Consider the following 16,453-nt stretch of genomic DNA (forward strand, 5'->3'; position numbering starts at 1 on the left):
ACGTTTAATTGGGACAGGAAGGTTTAGAGGCAGGAACATGTCAGCACCCAGGCAGGCATGGTTCAGAAGGAGCTGAAAGTTCTACATCTTCATCTGAAGGCTGCTAGCAGAATACTGGCTTCCAGGTAGTTAGGATGAAGGGCTTAAAGCCCACACCCACAGTGACACACCTACTCCCAACAGGGCCATCCCTTCTAATAGTGCCACTCCCTGGGCCAAACATTTTTTCAAACTACTACATATAGTCTAATAAATTTAGACCCAAACCAACCACCCAACAGCACTTTCTGGACCTGTGTATAATATAAGCTTTTATGGTATAAACTGTCCCTGGGATGGATCTCAACATAGCAGAGACACCTGAACCAATACAAGAAGTTGTTTGAATAAGACTTCAATTTTTGAATAGTGGTCCAGCAAAATTTAAGTTCCCAAGACCTCCCTGAAACTGACATCCTATTGACAGAAGGAGACATGTATGTGTGTGACATCCTGGTTGGCAAGTTAAGACATGAATGTTAGACAAGTCCCGTCCTGGTAGACGTTAGGACATGAATATTAGGTAAGACAAGCCCCAACCAATGGGAGCAGAATATTCACAACAAGACATGTTCCTAAGGGAATCCCTGTTCCCTAAATCCTGATTAATGAAATAACATGGCACAGATGTTTGTGGATTGGGATTTAAAAGACCCTGTAGGTTCTGAATTCAGGCTCATGGTTCAGTTTCCAAATCTGGACCAGGACTGTAGTGCCCAATAAACTATCCCTGTCTGGGGTTGGGAATTTAGCTCAGTGGTAGAGCGCTTGCCTAGAAAGTGCAAGGTCCTGGGTTCAGTCCTCAACTCCAAAAAAACAAAGAAAAAAAAAAAAAAACTATCCCTGTCTGATTGAGATCAGTGTGTGGTTTGTGAGGTGATTCCTGGACCCCAGTAGCTAGATGAGGAGAAGGAGCCTAGTTTGAACCAAACTCAGATTTGTTTTCTGCAGTGAATAGGAATTTTAATGGGAAAGTAAAGGGTCCAGAGAGGGTAGAGAACATGGGCTAACAAGAGTCGAGAAGGTAACAGAGACAGCAGAGGCTTGATGTATGTGAACCACCTGGATTTGCTAGCTGGCTGCTGTTGAAGTTAGTCTCCCACCCTCAGTACAGACAGCAGGTGGTCTTGAGTAGAGGGCTCAGAGAATCCAAAGTTTGGTAAAAAGAAATCTTCATCAACTACCTTCTCACCCCAAATATTTTTCTATTATGTATAGGTGACTTGAGGTTTAGCCTCAGCCTTAGCTTTAACCCAAGAGCTTTCTGTTTATTGTAAACAAGATTGAATAAAATCAACCACAGGTCAAGAGGTGGAGCAAGTAACCAATTGACAGGGAGTGAACATAGGGAAAAAACATACAGAATTAGGAAGTCAGGAGAATGGATAGAAACACACATAGGAAGTAGAAAGGAGGGACATTCAGTTGGGAAGGGTTTATAGGACAGTGTGGAGAAGGAGAACTGGTTGGGTTTTTTTTTTTGTTTTTTCTGTTTTGGACATCAGTTGATGACATCAGTAAGGTGAGCTGGGTGCTTTCTCTGCCTCTCTGAGCTAGCAGGCTTTCAGCACAGCATCTGGCTCCTGAGTCTTCATTTGATAGAATCAAATGTTTTGTGAGTTTGTTTTAAAAACAACAGGTATTTCATAAAGAGTGATTGGTGATACTATCAGGGATGGGTTATGTATTAACAAAAGTCCTCAATGGGGTAAAGAAGCAAAGCATGAAAATATTTCAGGCAAAAGTATTCAAGTATTCAACTTGATGTGCTGTCGTTGTTTCTATGTTACTCACTCACGAGAGTGCCTCTTAAGTCAGAAGCAGTATAAATTGGAAGAGGCACGAGCCTCAGCATTAATGAAGGCTAACAGCTCTAAAGTGGGTGATACATGAACATTGGAACAAAAAGACTTGTGCTGTGGATTGTTGTGAAGTTGAGTGAGACACTTCGAAGTCCTGGCATGTATGTCCATTATGCTGAAGCCTCCTCTAGTCTCAGCACACACACTCCACAGTGCACACACTCCACAGTGCACACACTCCACAGTGCACACACTCCACAGTGCACACACTCCACAGTGCACACACTCCACAGTGCACACACTCTACAGTGCACACACTCCACAGTGCACACACTCTACAGTGCACACACTCCACAGTGCACACACCACAGTCTGCTGCTCCATCTTCCTTCTTGCTGTTGCTTTCTGAGGTGAGAGAGAGGTTTCATGTAATGTAGGTTGGCCTCCAACTCTTGATCTTCTGGCCTTAACCTCAGTGCTGGTCTAATCACCCTTCCTTTATCCACCCTTCCTTTTTTTACAAAGCAATTAGTTCACAACTTTATTTTTTCCATCTGCTTCATTAAATAAAGAGTGCCACTATCATTGGCCACGATTACCCAGGCCACCCTTGACAAGTCTCTAAATAAACAAATAAACCAAGAATAAAATGCCCAGGGGCCACTATACACTTTTGAATAACTTGTTCCATGGAAGTTGAGCTCCTGGGTTTGACAGTGGAGCTGATGTATTTCCACCATTGCCCTGCCTAGATCTAAAGGTGCACCTTTTCTCAGTTACTGCTCCTTACCTGAAAACCTGTGTGATGTTTCCGTGGAGCACACTTCCTACATGCGAGAGACGTGTGTATCATTTTATTACTGTCCTTAATATATTCAACTAGGTTCATGAAAGTAATGTCGAGCTGAGAACTATAGAAGGTACTGTCATTCACACAGAAAGTTGGGTAGCCATTTTCTTTCTTTTTTCTAAGACAGCATCTCACTGTGCAGCTCTAGCTGTCCTTGAATTCATAATTTATAGCAGGCTGGCCTCGAATTCACAGAGATCCACCTGCCACTACCTATGAAGTGCTGGGTTAAAGGTGTGCTCCACTACTCTCAGTTTCCATTTTCATTTTATAAATGAGAAACCTTTATTTAAATATTGGAAACAGTAAAACTAATTTTCTATGATATTTAAGATATCCATTCATATTCTGTGAAGTGTTTAAGAAATCAGAGTTATGGGGCTGGAGAGATGGCTCAGTGGTTAAGAGCACTGACTGCTCTTCCAGAGGTCCTGAGTTCAATTCCCAGCAACCACATGGTGGCTCACAACCATCTGTAACGGATTCTGGTGTATCTGAAGACAACTACAGTGTTCTCATATACATTAAATAAATAAAATATTTAAAAAAAAAAAAAAAAAAAAAAAAGAAATCAGAGTTATTTTTTGTGCAGGTTGTTTTTAGGACAGGCTGTTTTCCTGCTTTGAACTCATGAAAATCCTCCTGCCCCAGCTTCTCTAGTGTTGAGATTATAGGTATGATTCACTAGACTTAGACAAGAGATCGGCATTGAAGCATGCTATTTAATGATTTATTTTAAAATGTCCTTCAGAACGTTAATTTCACTACAGTCCAAAGGAAATACTTCAACGAAACAAAGGGCTTAGAGTACATTGAACAGTTGTGCATAGCTGAGTTCAGCTCTGTCCTAATGGAGGTTCAATCCAGGTGAGTTACACCCCTTCCAATGCTGCTTCTCCAGGGGAGACCTCTTTGTCTTTGTATTACTACATCTAGGGCACTTCCTGGCTCAAAATGTACATCCAGTTATTACTGACATCAGGAGTTACTGAAACTTATGGATAAGGTGTATATTCTGGTTTAAGTTGGATTTTTTCTCCAAATGAATTGTAATTTATTGCTCTAATAGTTGCTACCCATTTACTTCATAGCGAAAGGTTTTGATTGGCTACAGGATGCGAGAAATGTGAGTCCTAGAAGAGAGACATAGTTGGCCAAGCCGGGAGGAATACAGCCCATAGTTGTAATCTTAGCACTTTAGGGAGTTGAGGCAGGAGGATTGCTGCAAGTTTGAGGCCAGTTAGAGCTATGTAGTAAGTTCCTGGCTAGTCAGGCCTACAAAGTGAGAATGTCTTAAGGAAGAAACTGTTACTGTTCTCCCTCCACCTCCTTTTCTTCTTCCTTCCTTCTCTTCTTCCTTCTCTCCCTCCTCCTTTTCCTCTCTTCCCCTTCCTCCTCCTCACTGTATACCCCCAACCTTCCGTCTCACTGTGTACCCTGGCTGAGCTGGAACTTGCTGTGTAGACCCAGATTGGCCCCTGCCTCCTAAGTGCTGGGATTAAAGGCGTGCACTACCGTCCTTTGCTGAATGTTGTCTTCTAATACACAGTTTGCTAACGTAAGCTATCCTGAAAATCACAGATTTCAAAAGCTGCCTTTATAGCTGAGCATGGTGGCTCACATCTGTAATCTCAGAACTTGGAAAGATAATACTCAAGGTTGTGGTGGATTCCAGGCAGCTCTAGACTAGACTGCTCTAAAATCAAATGAACATTTATTTATCCATTGTTAAAGCAATCTAATATTATTTACTTAGTTTCCAAAATTGGCATTCTCAATGTTTTTTTCCCTTTGGATTTAAGAACTATGGTCTGAATGTTCGAATTTTCATGATATTCAGGTGAATTAAATCTCTTTTTACAATACAGCTGTTTATTTATCCTAAGTTTACACTGTTGCTTTGTGGTCAATCACAGGTATTACTGCCTTGCAGCTGCCGCAGCCTTATTAAAATATGTTGAATTTATTCAAAATTCAGTGTATGCACCTAAATCGCTAAAGATTTATTTCCAAGGTAGTGAGCAGACAGCCATGATAGATTCATCATCAGCCCAAAACCTGGAGCTGTTAGTTAATAACCAGGACTACAGGTAAGACAACCCAGTGTCTTCCTGGCTTACTGAATGTCATGTTGTCAACTTCTGGGGTTAGTTGCTTGAAAGTTCTTTAAATTATTGGTGGAAAAACAGTAAATAAACATTTAAATCATTGCTGTGTTGTTGCTGAATCAAGATTTTTCACAAAAGCAGGTTTTCAAAAGAATCGTGTTTACTAATCGACAAAAAGTAAAACCTTAGTTGCCAAGATTAAGTAAAGGACCATAATCAAAAAAGATAACAGATTCCCTGTGTGGTCCTGGTTCCTAGGAAGACACTGTGGCCTCCTTCCACAGGCGATGAGCTGGTTTGGCTGCAGTGAGGTGGGGAAGCCAAGCCTGATGACAGGTTATCGCGGACTATCTTTAGCCTGAAACAGCCCGTCCACGCCCACCTCTGTGCTGTACTTACTACCCTCTGACAAACAGATAAAAACATTTTGAAATGAATTAACAAACTGTTTTTCTACTAACTAAAAGGCCCAGAGTCATCAGACAGCATCTGAGTCCTGAGATGAAATTTCTCTGCTTTGCTGTTATCTCTACTTAATGGTCCACCAGCATCTTACAAATCCAGGACATTCTTTGTTCTATTACAATAAAAAATGTATGAAACTACGTCCATGTCACATGGAATTTGGGGTAATTTAAATCTGCATTCCTGGGCCATGGTTACTTATATTTGGTTTTAAAGTAACCCCTGTCTTATCTGCTATGAGATCAGAGGTGTGCCTTTGTGTGGACACCAGTAAATTCATAGAGAGATGCTCACTGTCACTAGTCAGGAGGAATACAGATCATTTAGCTGTCACTTGACACCACTAGCATATTCACTGAATTGCTCTGCAGTTGATTTGGTGTTACCCTCCTGGTGTTATAAGAACATAGAAAGCCAATGACCAACTCGGGTAATAATTTAAATTTTTTGTTTTATAATGATTTGTGTGTGAGTGCATGCATGCTCACATGCATACATATATATTCTATAACATGTATGTGGAAGTCAGTGGACAATTTGCAAGAGTTGGTTTTCTCCTTTTTTCCATGTGGGTTGCAGGAATCAAACTCAGGTCCCCAGTCTTGGTGGTAGGCACCATCACTCACTGAGTCATCATGTCATCACGATAATATTTCAGATGATGACTTGATTGTCTGTCTCTCCCTATGCTTTGTTTTGTCCTTAGTCTTGACCAGTAGACTGATAAAAACTATTGGCCATCAGCCACTGACCTGCAAAGCCCGTGAGTAGGAACCACATCTGCCCTGTGTGCTCAGGAGATGCTGCTGACCTCGTTAGTCACATGTGGGTCAGTGATGGCGCACTGGGATCCAGGAGACTCTCAGGCTGGGTGTGGTCACTCCCCACCCCTCTGATATCAGCTCTTCAGAGGGTGGAGACAAGTTCAAGGATGGCCTGTGCTACAGGAGACCCTGTGTAAATAACCACACTTAAGCATAAACAAAATGTATCTGTTAGGCCTTACTTAGTCTTACTGAGTTAGCATCCCCATGTAATTTGTCTGTATAATAAAGTTTGTGAATCATTGATGTAGATTATAGAATTATTTAATTTTGAAGTTAAAAGGAAAAGGATTTTTCTGTTTTTCCTTAATGAGATTTCCAACTTGTCTTTTGGAAGGAGTAATCACACTCTCTTTGGTGTTTTAAATTACACCAAGACTGCGGGAGGGAGCAGAAGGCTGCGCTCCAACATCCTGGAGCCGCTGGTTGATGTGGAAACAATCAGCATGAGGCTGGACTGTGTCCAGGAGCTGCTCCAGGACGAGGAGCTCTTCTATGGACTCCAGTCAGGTGAGCAGATTTTATTATTTACTTAGAGTCTCAATTTAGCTCCGGTCGGTCAGACCTTCCTGCCTAAGTCTCCCAAGTGCTAGGATTACAGGACAAGCCACTATGCTGCCTTAACTAATCTTAAATTAAAATGTGGCCAGCTTCAGGGTTTTTGTTTAAGTTTCTGAAAGGTAGTTCACTGAAGGTGCAAATCCTTGAAAACTTTTTTGTTTTTAATCTTTAAAATGTCTCGGGTATGGGTGTTTTGCCTAGTGTATGTCAGTGCACTGTGTGTCTGATGCCTGCTGAGGCCAGAAGAGGGCGCTGGAATCACAGGCCGTCATGAGCTGCTGTGCGGGCGCTCAGATTTCCTGGAAGAGCAGACAGTGCTTTTATTTTAATCACTAAGCACTCTCTCCACCTTCAGAAGAGGACACTTTTAACCTTTAGCCCTTTCTTTATTATTCACAGTAATATGCTGTTAGCTGTTTATCTAGCATTTCTGTAAATCCCAAGTGCCAAAATTTGAAGTTGTTTCACTGTGAAGTGGACCAAGCTCCAGCTTTTAAATGTTGTAAACTTCCGCACTAAATGCAGTCCGTCCACACTTTGCCTGTCCTTTACCTAGAAGCAGTTCTCTGTGCCTGTCTGCTGCTAATTTCTTCATCTGCCTGCATCTCTGTCCAACTGGCTAGTCTCCCGGGCTTGGCTTTGTGTGTTTGTGGGCTTTTGCCATGGGGACTTGGATTCTCCTCAGATTTCACCTTCTCTGGCTCTCACCACAGTTTTCCTTCTGTCTTTTTTTTTTTAATTTATTCATTTATTATATATAAGTACATTGTAGCTGTCTGCAGACACACCAGAAGAGGGCATCAGATCTCTTTACAGATGGTTGTGAGCCACCATGTGGTTGCTGGGAATTGAACTCAGGATCTCTGGAAGAGCAGTCGGGCCTCTTAACCACCGAGCCATCTCTCCAGCCCCTTCTGTCTTTAACAGTGGAAAGCTCACTGTCCTTTCTTCAGCACATCCTGTCAGCTGCCACTTTGTCTCTAGTCTCACAAGTGCACTGAGATGCTTGTGTCCAAGGTACCATTTCAGGTGTTGCTTTGCTCTCTTGGATCCTTCTTACATCACCCTGTATGTTTGCTTTTGATGTCATACATAGGCTGTCCTAAGAGGCTGCTTTTGGGTAAGTAGAGCCCTTTAATGGTGTGTAAAAGCCCAGCTCTCTCAGCCTGGTGTGACTGCACTCCAGAACTCCTTTGCAGGGTCAGTAAAGCCTACAGGAGTTTTCCTGAAAGTCTCTAGGTCCCTTCCCTTTTTCTGCCCTCCTTTGTCCCTCCTTCTCTTTCTCCCCTTTCTCTCTTTTTCCTTCATTTTATTTTCTCTTCCCTCTTTTCTTTCTCCCCTCCCCTCTACTGTACCTTTGCCCTCTTCCCATCTTTCCTTTCTTAAAGACATATTTTTATTTATGTGTACATGTGTGACAGCATGAATTTATGTGCACCACATGCATGTAGGTGCCCTCAGAAACCAGCGGCATTGTACCCCTTGGAACCGGAGTTACAGCCCTCCCTTCTCATTGAGACAGACAGGATCTGCTATATAATCCAGACTGGCTTCAGATTGGCAAGTCTGCTGTGTGCTTGTATTATGGGCAAGTGTGCCACCACCTTCAGCTGAAAAGTACATTCCTGTCACTTCCTTCCTGTCATTGCCCATCCCTCTTGGTTTGATTTGGTGCACGTCCTTGCACATGAAGACTTTCACATCAATCATCATATTCTAGCACTATCACCATCAAGCTTGCTGTTAAGTTTAGTGGGTTCATAGCATATATTCCCAGCCCAGAACTTGAAGTTATTCTTTGTGTGTTTGTGTATATGTATTCTTTGTATTTGTGTATATGTATGTCACATGTGTGCTTGTTTATATGTGTGCATGGGTGTAGAAGCCAGAGATTGACTTCAAGAAGTTTCCTCAATTGCTCTCAGGCTTATTTATTGAGACAAAGAAGTGGGTTCTTTGAGAGGGACAAATCCTTTCTAGACTCTTAGTGGGCTTAACTGAGGAGCTAGCATCCCAGAAACTTAACAGTGTCCAAAACCACCTCAGACCACTGGCTTCAGGATTTAAGGAAATACAAAACATGTTTACTAAGGAAATATAGAACTCTCAAAGAGTGAGTCAAGGGAGGGAATACATGGCTTAGCTGTGCTGTGCTGTGCTGTGCTGTGCTGTGCTGTGCTGTGCTGTGCTGTGCTGTGCTGTGCTGTGCTGACCAGTGGGTTTTATGTAGATTATGGCAGGGATTGGAGGAAGACTGACTGAGGTCATTATTATTGGGAGTGCTCATGTTTTTGGGAGTGGGGGACAAAGGGGAACATTGAGAGCTAAACAAGTTACACAGCCACAGGCCTTAATGTATGTTCCCCTTGCCAAATGGGGAGTTACTTGTTCATTTAGAGTGTGGGGCTATGTGTGCTACTCAGGTAACACATGACCATAGTCAGCTAAGCTCAGGATCCATCATGGACCTCAAGCAGGCTAGCTGTAGCCAGCCATGACTTAACTTTGTCCGACTGGGGGAGGTGGCCATCACGAGATCTCGTCTCTTTCCTGCCCTGTGATTATATAGAATGTATATAATCTGATACACGGGGGTTTGGCTGTGCTTAAGTCGATACTGACTTCCCTGTGACCTATGTTGTCTGTGCTCCAGTGAATGCCCCCACAATGCCCTTGCCTGGATTGTTGTGTGAAGTTCAAGTGCTCACTTTCTGTTGCAGTCATATCAAGATTCCTGGACACAGAGCAGCTGCTTTCTGTTTTGGTTCAGATTCCAAAGCAAGACACGGTATGTGTTACAGGGCACCATGTGCTGTGCTGTGCTGTGCTGTGCTGTGCTGTGCTGTGCTGTGCTGTGCTGTGCTGTGCTGGTCTTCATGAAACACAGCTTGTCTTGATGGACAGTGGGGCGAGGATATGAAAATGTCCTGGGTACGTGTGCCTCACTGATGGCCCAGATTAGTTTTATGCCTTAGGTAAAAGCATCTTTGGCAGTTGAAGAAGTAGTATATTTAAGCTAATCAAATATTTACTTAAATATATAATTTATATACTTTTCAACAAACCTATAGCATATACTATTTTCCTACTATATAAAAATTTATGTTAGTTCTAAAGTTTATATATTGTTTTCTGTTGTATTTTCTTTGTTTTTTGAAATGGGGTCTCTGTAGTCTTGGCTGTCCTGGAACTCACTATGTAGACCAGTCTACATCCACCTGCCTCTGCCTCCTGTGTGATGAGATTAAAGGCATGCACTATCAGGTCCAGCTATATTGTTCTTAAAAGCAATCATCAAATGAACTTTGATTACTTTTCAAGTATGCTTAATCTTAAAAATGAAACCTCTCTGGATAATTTTCAAATTTAAGTAACCCTTAAAGATAAAGGGCATAATTACAGATAAATGACATAATAGATTATTTACATTCTTCCTTTTAGGGTGAACTGAAGGATATTTAATTACATGCATGTATATTTGCACACATATACACACTTACTTGAAAAGGAGCTGTTTACATTTCTGAAACTTGAGTGTGATGATTTGTATAAATTCACTGGTACCTAATGCATATTTGGGGAGTTTCTCTGTGCTTTGGAGAGCAGAGTCCTTTTGTAATAGAAGCATCAGGAGGTAGGAAACGCCTCCTGCTGACAGGCACCACATAGTTGGGAGTCTCCTTAAATGAGAGAAGATTGTATAATCCAGTCTATACACATGATGGTAGGAGAGAACCAGCTCCATAGCAGGGCTGTGGGGTTATCCCTCCTCAGTGTCTGGTAGCATTTGTGTGAAGCTTCGTTCTTCCTTCCTTACCTGTTACAGAGCTTTCATGAACATGGCCATCAGTATCGATACTCTGTAGAAAACTTGAATAAAATAGATGAGATGCAATTTCAATGGAATGGACTTTGTTAAGTTGTGCCTCTCAAAGACTTTGTAAACTTACTGTCATGCAGTTGCTCACAATGCCCCTTTACCTACTGTGTCTGTGGAGTCTTCCGTGGTGTGCTTGCAGACGATATGGTAATTTGAATGTGCCCTTCTCTGGTCCGCTAAGGGTTATCACTTTCATGGCTCTCCTCAGTTTTATGTACATTCTTCTGTTGATGGACCCTAAGACTAGGACCACCCCTGGGTAAGGTGGATTTGTCTATTTTCCCTCTCTTCTTTGCTTTTGGTCTATTTGCTGATCCTGTCCCGAACATTCTAATGATGGAGGCTGAAGTCATTTGACCTAAAAACCCTTAAACCCTGCTGCCACCTTCCCCTCCTCCTCCTTCTTCAAAATTTATTTATTTTATATATATGAATACATTGTCGCTGTCTTCAGACACGCCAGAAGAGGGCATGGGATTCCATTACAGATGGTTGTAAGCTGGGAATGACCATGTGGTTTCTGGGAATTGAACTCAGGACCTCTGAAGGAGCAGTTAGTGCTCTTAACCTTTGAGCCCCTTAAAAACCCTCCTTATTTTCTAAAATGGATAATGTGATGGTTTGTATATACTTGGCTCAGGGAGTGGCACTACTAGAAGGTGTGGCCTTGTTGGAGTAGGTGTGTCACTGTGGGGGTGGGCTTTAAGACCCTCATCCTAGCTGCCTGGAAGCCAGTGTTCTAGCAGCCTTCAGATGAAGATGTAGAACTCTGAGCTCCTCCTGCACCATGCCTGCCTGGATGCTGCCTTAATGATAATGGACTGTAATCCAGCCCCAGTTAAATGTTGTCCTTTACAGGCATTGCCTTGGTCATGTGTCTGTTTACAGCAGTAAAACCCTAACTAAGACAGATAATTAGTGGCAGAATTGCTCATGCTGTAGTAATGCTTTATCTGCAGCCCATGATGAAAATGTATGAATGATGGTGCAGAGACAGCAGTGCCAAACATTTTGTTATCACAAGAGGGAGGCTGTCAAGTCAGGCCACACAGTGGAGTATGAGGGTGTGAAAGAGGCCAGGTAAGGGGGCCAGGGTAGAGGAAGGTTTTGTCTACGTTCAGCAAGCCCTTAGGAGGGCATCTATGAGGCAATGCTGAGCTTTGTGACAGGAGGACTTACGGAATTGGGCTTTTGTGCTGGCAGAAACAAGACTGCCACCAAGTTGGGCTGTTAGTTTGACTGTGTGACAGGCAGATGAAGTTAGTGTCAGTCCACAGGGAGAGCTTGACACACTCCAAATACTGTATCACTTTACTTTTTATTTAGATCTGTAAACTCATTTGTATTAATTTGTGTGTAAAGAGAAAAGAAACCCGTTCTTTTCCCAGATGGGTTGCAATTGTGCAGCTACCATCTATAGAGAGGTTCTAGTGGACTGTGCTCCAGCTTGGCGTGGGTCAGGTTATGGTGTGCTCCTGGGTCCATGTCTAGAACCTGCTCCCTGCTTACAGCTGACTTTCCCCTCCCTTCTAAGGGGATAATGATTCCTTTTCCTGCTTAGTTGTATTTATTTAAATCTTCTGGAATCCATTGTGAGAATGTGAGATTACATCTTTGGGACTAAAACATTCATGATGTTTCTTGCACACTGGGTCACAATTCAGGTCTTTTTGTAGAGAATCCAAGTAGGGCACCTTAGAAACAGCAGCCTCACATAAAAGTTCAATGTGTCACCAATTGTGACATCTTAAGCCCTGTCAGTGTTAAGTTATGCATTGCTCCAGCTCTAAGTATAGTTTAATTTCTGTGAAGCTTATTTATATAATTTTTAAGTGCTGTATTCTGAAGGCTATTACTAATTTTAGACACTGAAATTGTTAAAAAATCGTTTTGCTTGCCCAACAGGAACCAATGGGGAAAGTTTTCTAAGTCACCGAGAAACTGAGATTCAGCCTGGTTACCAAGAAGCTTTGCGCCTTCTTTAATTAATATCAGTCTCCTGCTGCTGCTAAAGTATTTGTATTACTGCTGTGTTTCCTTTGACTATTAAAGTTTAAATTACACTAAGATGCTGAAATAGAATGAAAATTGGTACAGTTATGTGAACTCTCGTCAAATTTTTAGGAATCAGCGTATTAGGTTTAATAGTTATGGCCAGTAATTTCCCACCATGTTGACACCCCAACTTTGATGATGTATTCAGCTATGGGATATTAATAGAAAGTTGACTGGCCCAGAGGAAACTGAAAGTGTTCCGTTTTGTCTTTTATCTGTACAGGTTAATGCAGCTGAATCAAGAATAGCAAACTTGGTTTATCTGAAGCACACATTGGAACTTGTGGATCCTTTAAAATTAATTCAAGTGTGTTGCACCAACATATAAACATTATTTTACACATTTTCTTTAGAAAAAAGTAAGCTTTGAAGTTGTAAGAAATTACATTCTCTTTGCATGTATAGAACATGCGCCATAAATACATTTGTCTTTGGACAATTAACTCTCACTGACCCATAAAACAAGTTATAGTATCTAGAAATTACTAATCATGTCTTTCTATGAGCAAGGATGTTCCCCTTAACCTCAATATATTTGTCAAACTCAGAATAGTTAGCATTAATATATCTGCATTAATAATATCTGCATCTAACACTCATTTCAGTTGTTTAGTATTAGTAATTTTCTTTATAGTTTTCTAATAGAGTTCACCCATAACTGTTCATTAATGTCTTTAAAATTATTTTTTAACACTTTTAAAAACATTTTTTATTAAAAAATTATACATATATTTTCATCATGTTTTTTCCCTTCTTCAGTTCTTCTCAGACCTCCCTACATCCCAACTTTACGTTCTTTCTCTCTTTCTCTAAGAAAAATAAACAAAGATGGAATGTTGGAAATTAAAGAAACTGCTCTCAAGACAAGGTGGCTCAGTGGGTTAACTACTTGCTGTCAAGCCTGACCACCTGAATATGATTCCTAAGACCTATGTAGTGGAAGATCTTGCATGATGTCTTCTAACCTTCATACATGTTCTGTGCTGTGCACATGCCCACACACATACACATAAAACAAATGATTGGACATTGAAATAAAAAGTTTCAGATATGCTTCACTCCTTCTTTAAAAGGGGAACAAGAATACCCTTGGCAGGGAATAGAGAGGCAAAGATTAAAACAGACACAGAAGGAACACCCATTCAGAGCCTGCCCCACATGTGGCCCATGCATATACAGCCACCCAATTAGATAAGATGGATGAAGCAAAGAAGTGCAGACTGACAGGAGCCGGATGTAGATCGCTCCTGAGAGACACAACCAGAATACAGCAAATACAGAGGCGAATGCCAGCAGCAAACCACTGAACTGAGAATAGGACCCCCGTTGAAGGAATCAGAGAAAAGAACTGGAAGCGCTTGAAGGGCCTGAGACTATATGTACAGCAACAATATGGCCTTAAACTTCCAGGACTAAGCCACTACTAAGATTATACATGGACTGACCTGGACTCTGACCTCATAGGCAATGAATATCCTAGTAAGAGCACCAGTGGAAGGGGAAGCCTGGGTCACTAAGACTGAACCCCCCAGTGAACGTGATTGTTGGGGGGCGTGGGGGAGGATGGGAGGGAACACCCATAAAGAAGGGGAGAGGAGGGATGCTTGCCCAGAAATAGGAAAGGGGGAATAACACTTTCGAAATATATGAGAAATACTCAAGTTAATAAAAAAAAAGCTGAATATCCGCTGATGCATTAAGTGAGAAAGGAACATGTGATTATATACATTTTAATTTCAGATGGAAGGCAGGAAATGTGCCGCAATATTTAGGGTGTATAATCTTTGGAAATAAATTGAATTATGGTGGCGTTTTTTTTATGCTTCTGTGTAGACTTCTTAAGTTTTACTAGTATGTACACTGTTTTCCATTCGAAACAAATCAAATCCTTAACCGTCATGTCTCCCCATTTGAAATGGTCGTGGAGAGACTGCCGCCGCCGCCTCCTCCTTCTCCTCCTCCTCCTCCCCTCCCCCTCCCCCTCCTCTTCCCTCCCCCTCCCTCCCCCTCCTCCTCCTGTGTCCCTTTTTCCAGTTGCTACCTATTTGCAGTTTGTTAAGCAAAAGGAAGTTCTTAATCCCACTTCTACTGTATGGAGGGGAGACTGCTCCATTTATAAACGTTAAGTCCAAATGCTGAAATAGCAGTCAGGCAGCTTCGATTTGCCAGTAGCTAATAATGTCAGTGCCTACCTCTGTAAAAATGATGGATGCGTTTAGGAGACAGAAAAACAGAAATCATCACCTTGAAGTGAAGATGACTTTATGGGAAGATGCAGTCTGTCTTCACCCTTCACTCATGACCAAATCCCTGAGAATAAACATGAAAATGGAGCAAAGCGTTTGATCAAGTGTTGAGTACCAAGTGTTTAATTGAGTAGTGCCATGACTTGCTGACTTTTGGTTCTGTTTTTTAACAGAGTAAACTTTAGAAACTGTAGCACACCCCTTACTAGGCTTACTATGGCTCCTTGGAGACCATAGGTTTATCACCTAATAGTTCATACTTCTATTCTGTCATCATTGGGTTTGAACCGTATCTTCTATAGAAAACTTTGTTGGTGTTAAACGTGGTCTCGGGGAAGCAGAGGGCATACAGATCTCTGTGAGGTTCATGCAGCCCTTGTCTACATAGCACATTCTAGGAAAACAGGCTACAAGGAAGATCCTTGTTCAAGGTTCTTCTGAGATTCATTAACTACCAGTTCATATTGATTCTGTGGGTAGGATAGTAGGATAAATGCTAATGACTGCTTGCTGGCAGCCAGTGTTTCCTTGTATGCATTCTCCATGGGACGCTTGTCCATGAAATACATCATCTTCTTTTGCTAAACCATGGAGGCCTGATGTAGCAGAAAAACAAATCCCAATAGATAGCAATATAGAGCAAGTTCTAAGAAGCAATTAGTATTAAGTTATTAGCAACCTTTTACCTTGATTTCTTAAATAATGGGACCTCAAACTTAACAGTTGCCTTGGTGATCAAGATTTGAATCATTTGTTTATGCTACAAGCTAGACTTGATGCAAACCAACTAGTTGAAATGTGATGTTCAGTGCAGAATATTTGAAAAGTTAGAGTAATGATGTCGATCTGTGGTTTTGTATAGTTGTAATTACAGTGCTTGTCAACTGGTGGTGGTAGGCTCCTGTTTGTGTCCCACAGCACATGTCCCCTTACTGAGGGGGGCATATTTGTTGGGTAATCCTGTCTAATACAACCCTTGCTATACAGCCTAAGTGTATGTGGAATGAAGGAAGATGGGGTTAGAATTGTTTGTCAATTCATTAGGGGTCTTGTTTTTAGTGAACCCTGTATTTACTCACAGCATATCAGCATATCAATCATGCATGACTTGAGAGATGTCCCCATTAGCAAATTTTAGTTTTATTTGGTTGTTTCATATCATTTTTGAGTAGTCTTGACTGAGAAAATAGTTTTAAGTTGAGGCAATGATAGTTTAACCTAGATAAATGTAAGCCTTTGTTATTTATTGTAAAATAACTCTCACAGAGGTTTGGTTTCATTAACTATGAAAGTAGCTATTTGCTTATTACCTGTCTTTGTTTTGTATTAATGCTAGGTTTGGGCTAATACTTGAGAAGATTAAAACAGTGATAAATGATGATGCAAGGTACATGAAGGGCTGCCTGAACATGCGGACTCAAAAGTGCTATGCAGTGCGCTCCAACATCAGTGAGTTCCTGGACATAGCCAGGAGGACATACACAGAGATAGTGGACGACATAGCAGGTAATGGTGCCAGCATGCTGCTGCATTGTATCACATGCTTTACTTCTGCTTACTGGAGTGAGTGAGTGTGTTGTGTGTGTGTGTGTGTGTGTGTGTGTGTGTGTGTGTGTGTGTGTG

At 41.6% G+C, this 16,453-nt stretch overlaps 1 protein-coding gene across 1 annotated transcript in view; it reads left to right on the plus strand.

The window, feature by feature from the left end:
* Window positions 1–16,453, plus strand: part of Msh4 (mutS homolog 4) — a 47,943-nt gene that overhangs the window by 11,535 nt on the left and 19,955 nt on the right. Inside the window, 7 exon segments of the mRNA XM_032896546.1 lie at window positions 3,443–3,558; window positions 4,608–4,781; window positions 6,426–6,598; window positions 9,370–9,437; window positions 12,808–12,893; window positions 15,016–15,040; window positions 16,132–16,336. Of these exon segments, the coding sequence (XP_032752437.1) occupies window positions 3,443–3,558; window positions 4,608–4,781; window positions 6,426–6,598; window positions 9,370–9,437; window positions 12,808–12,893; window positions 15,016–15,040; window positions 16,132–16,336 (847 nt within the window).

The sequence above is a fragment of the Rattus rattus genome, chromosome 3 (assembly GCF_011064425.1).
Source record: "Rattus rattus isolate New Zealand chromosome 3, Rrattus_CSIRO_v1, whole genome shotgun sequence".
In the NCBI taxonomy this organism is placed as follows: Eukaryota; Metazoa; Chordata; class Mammalia; order Rodentia; family Muridae; genus Rattus; species Rattus rattus.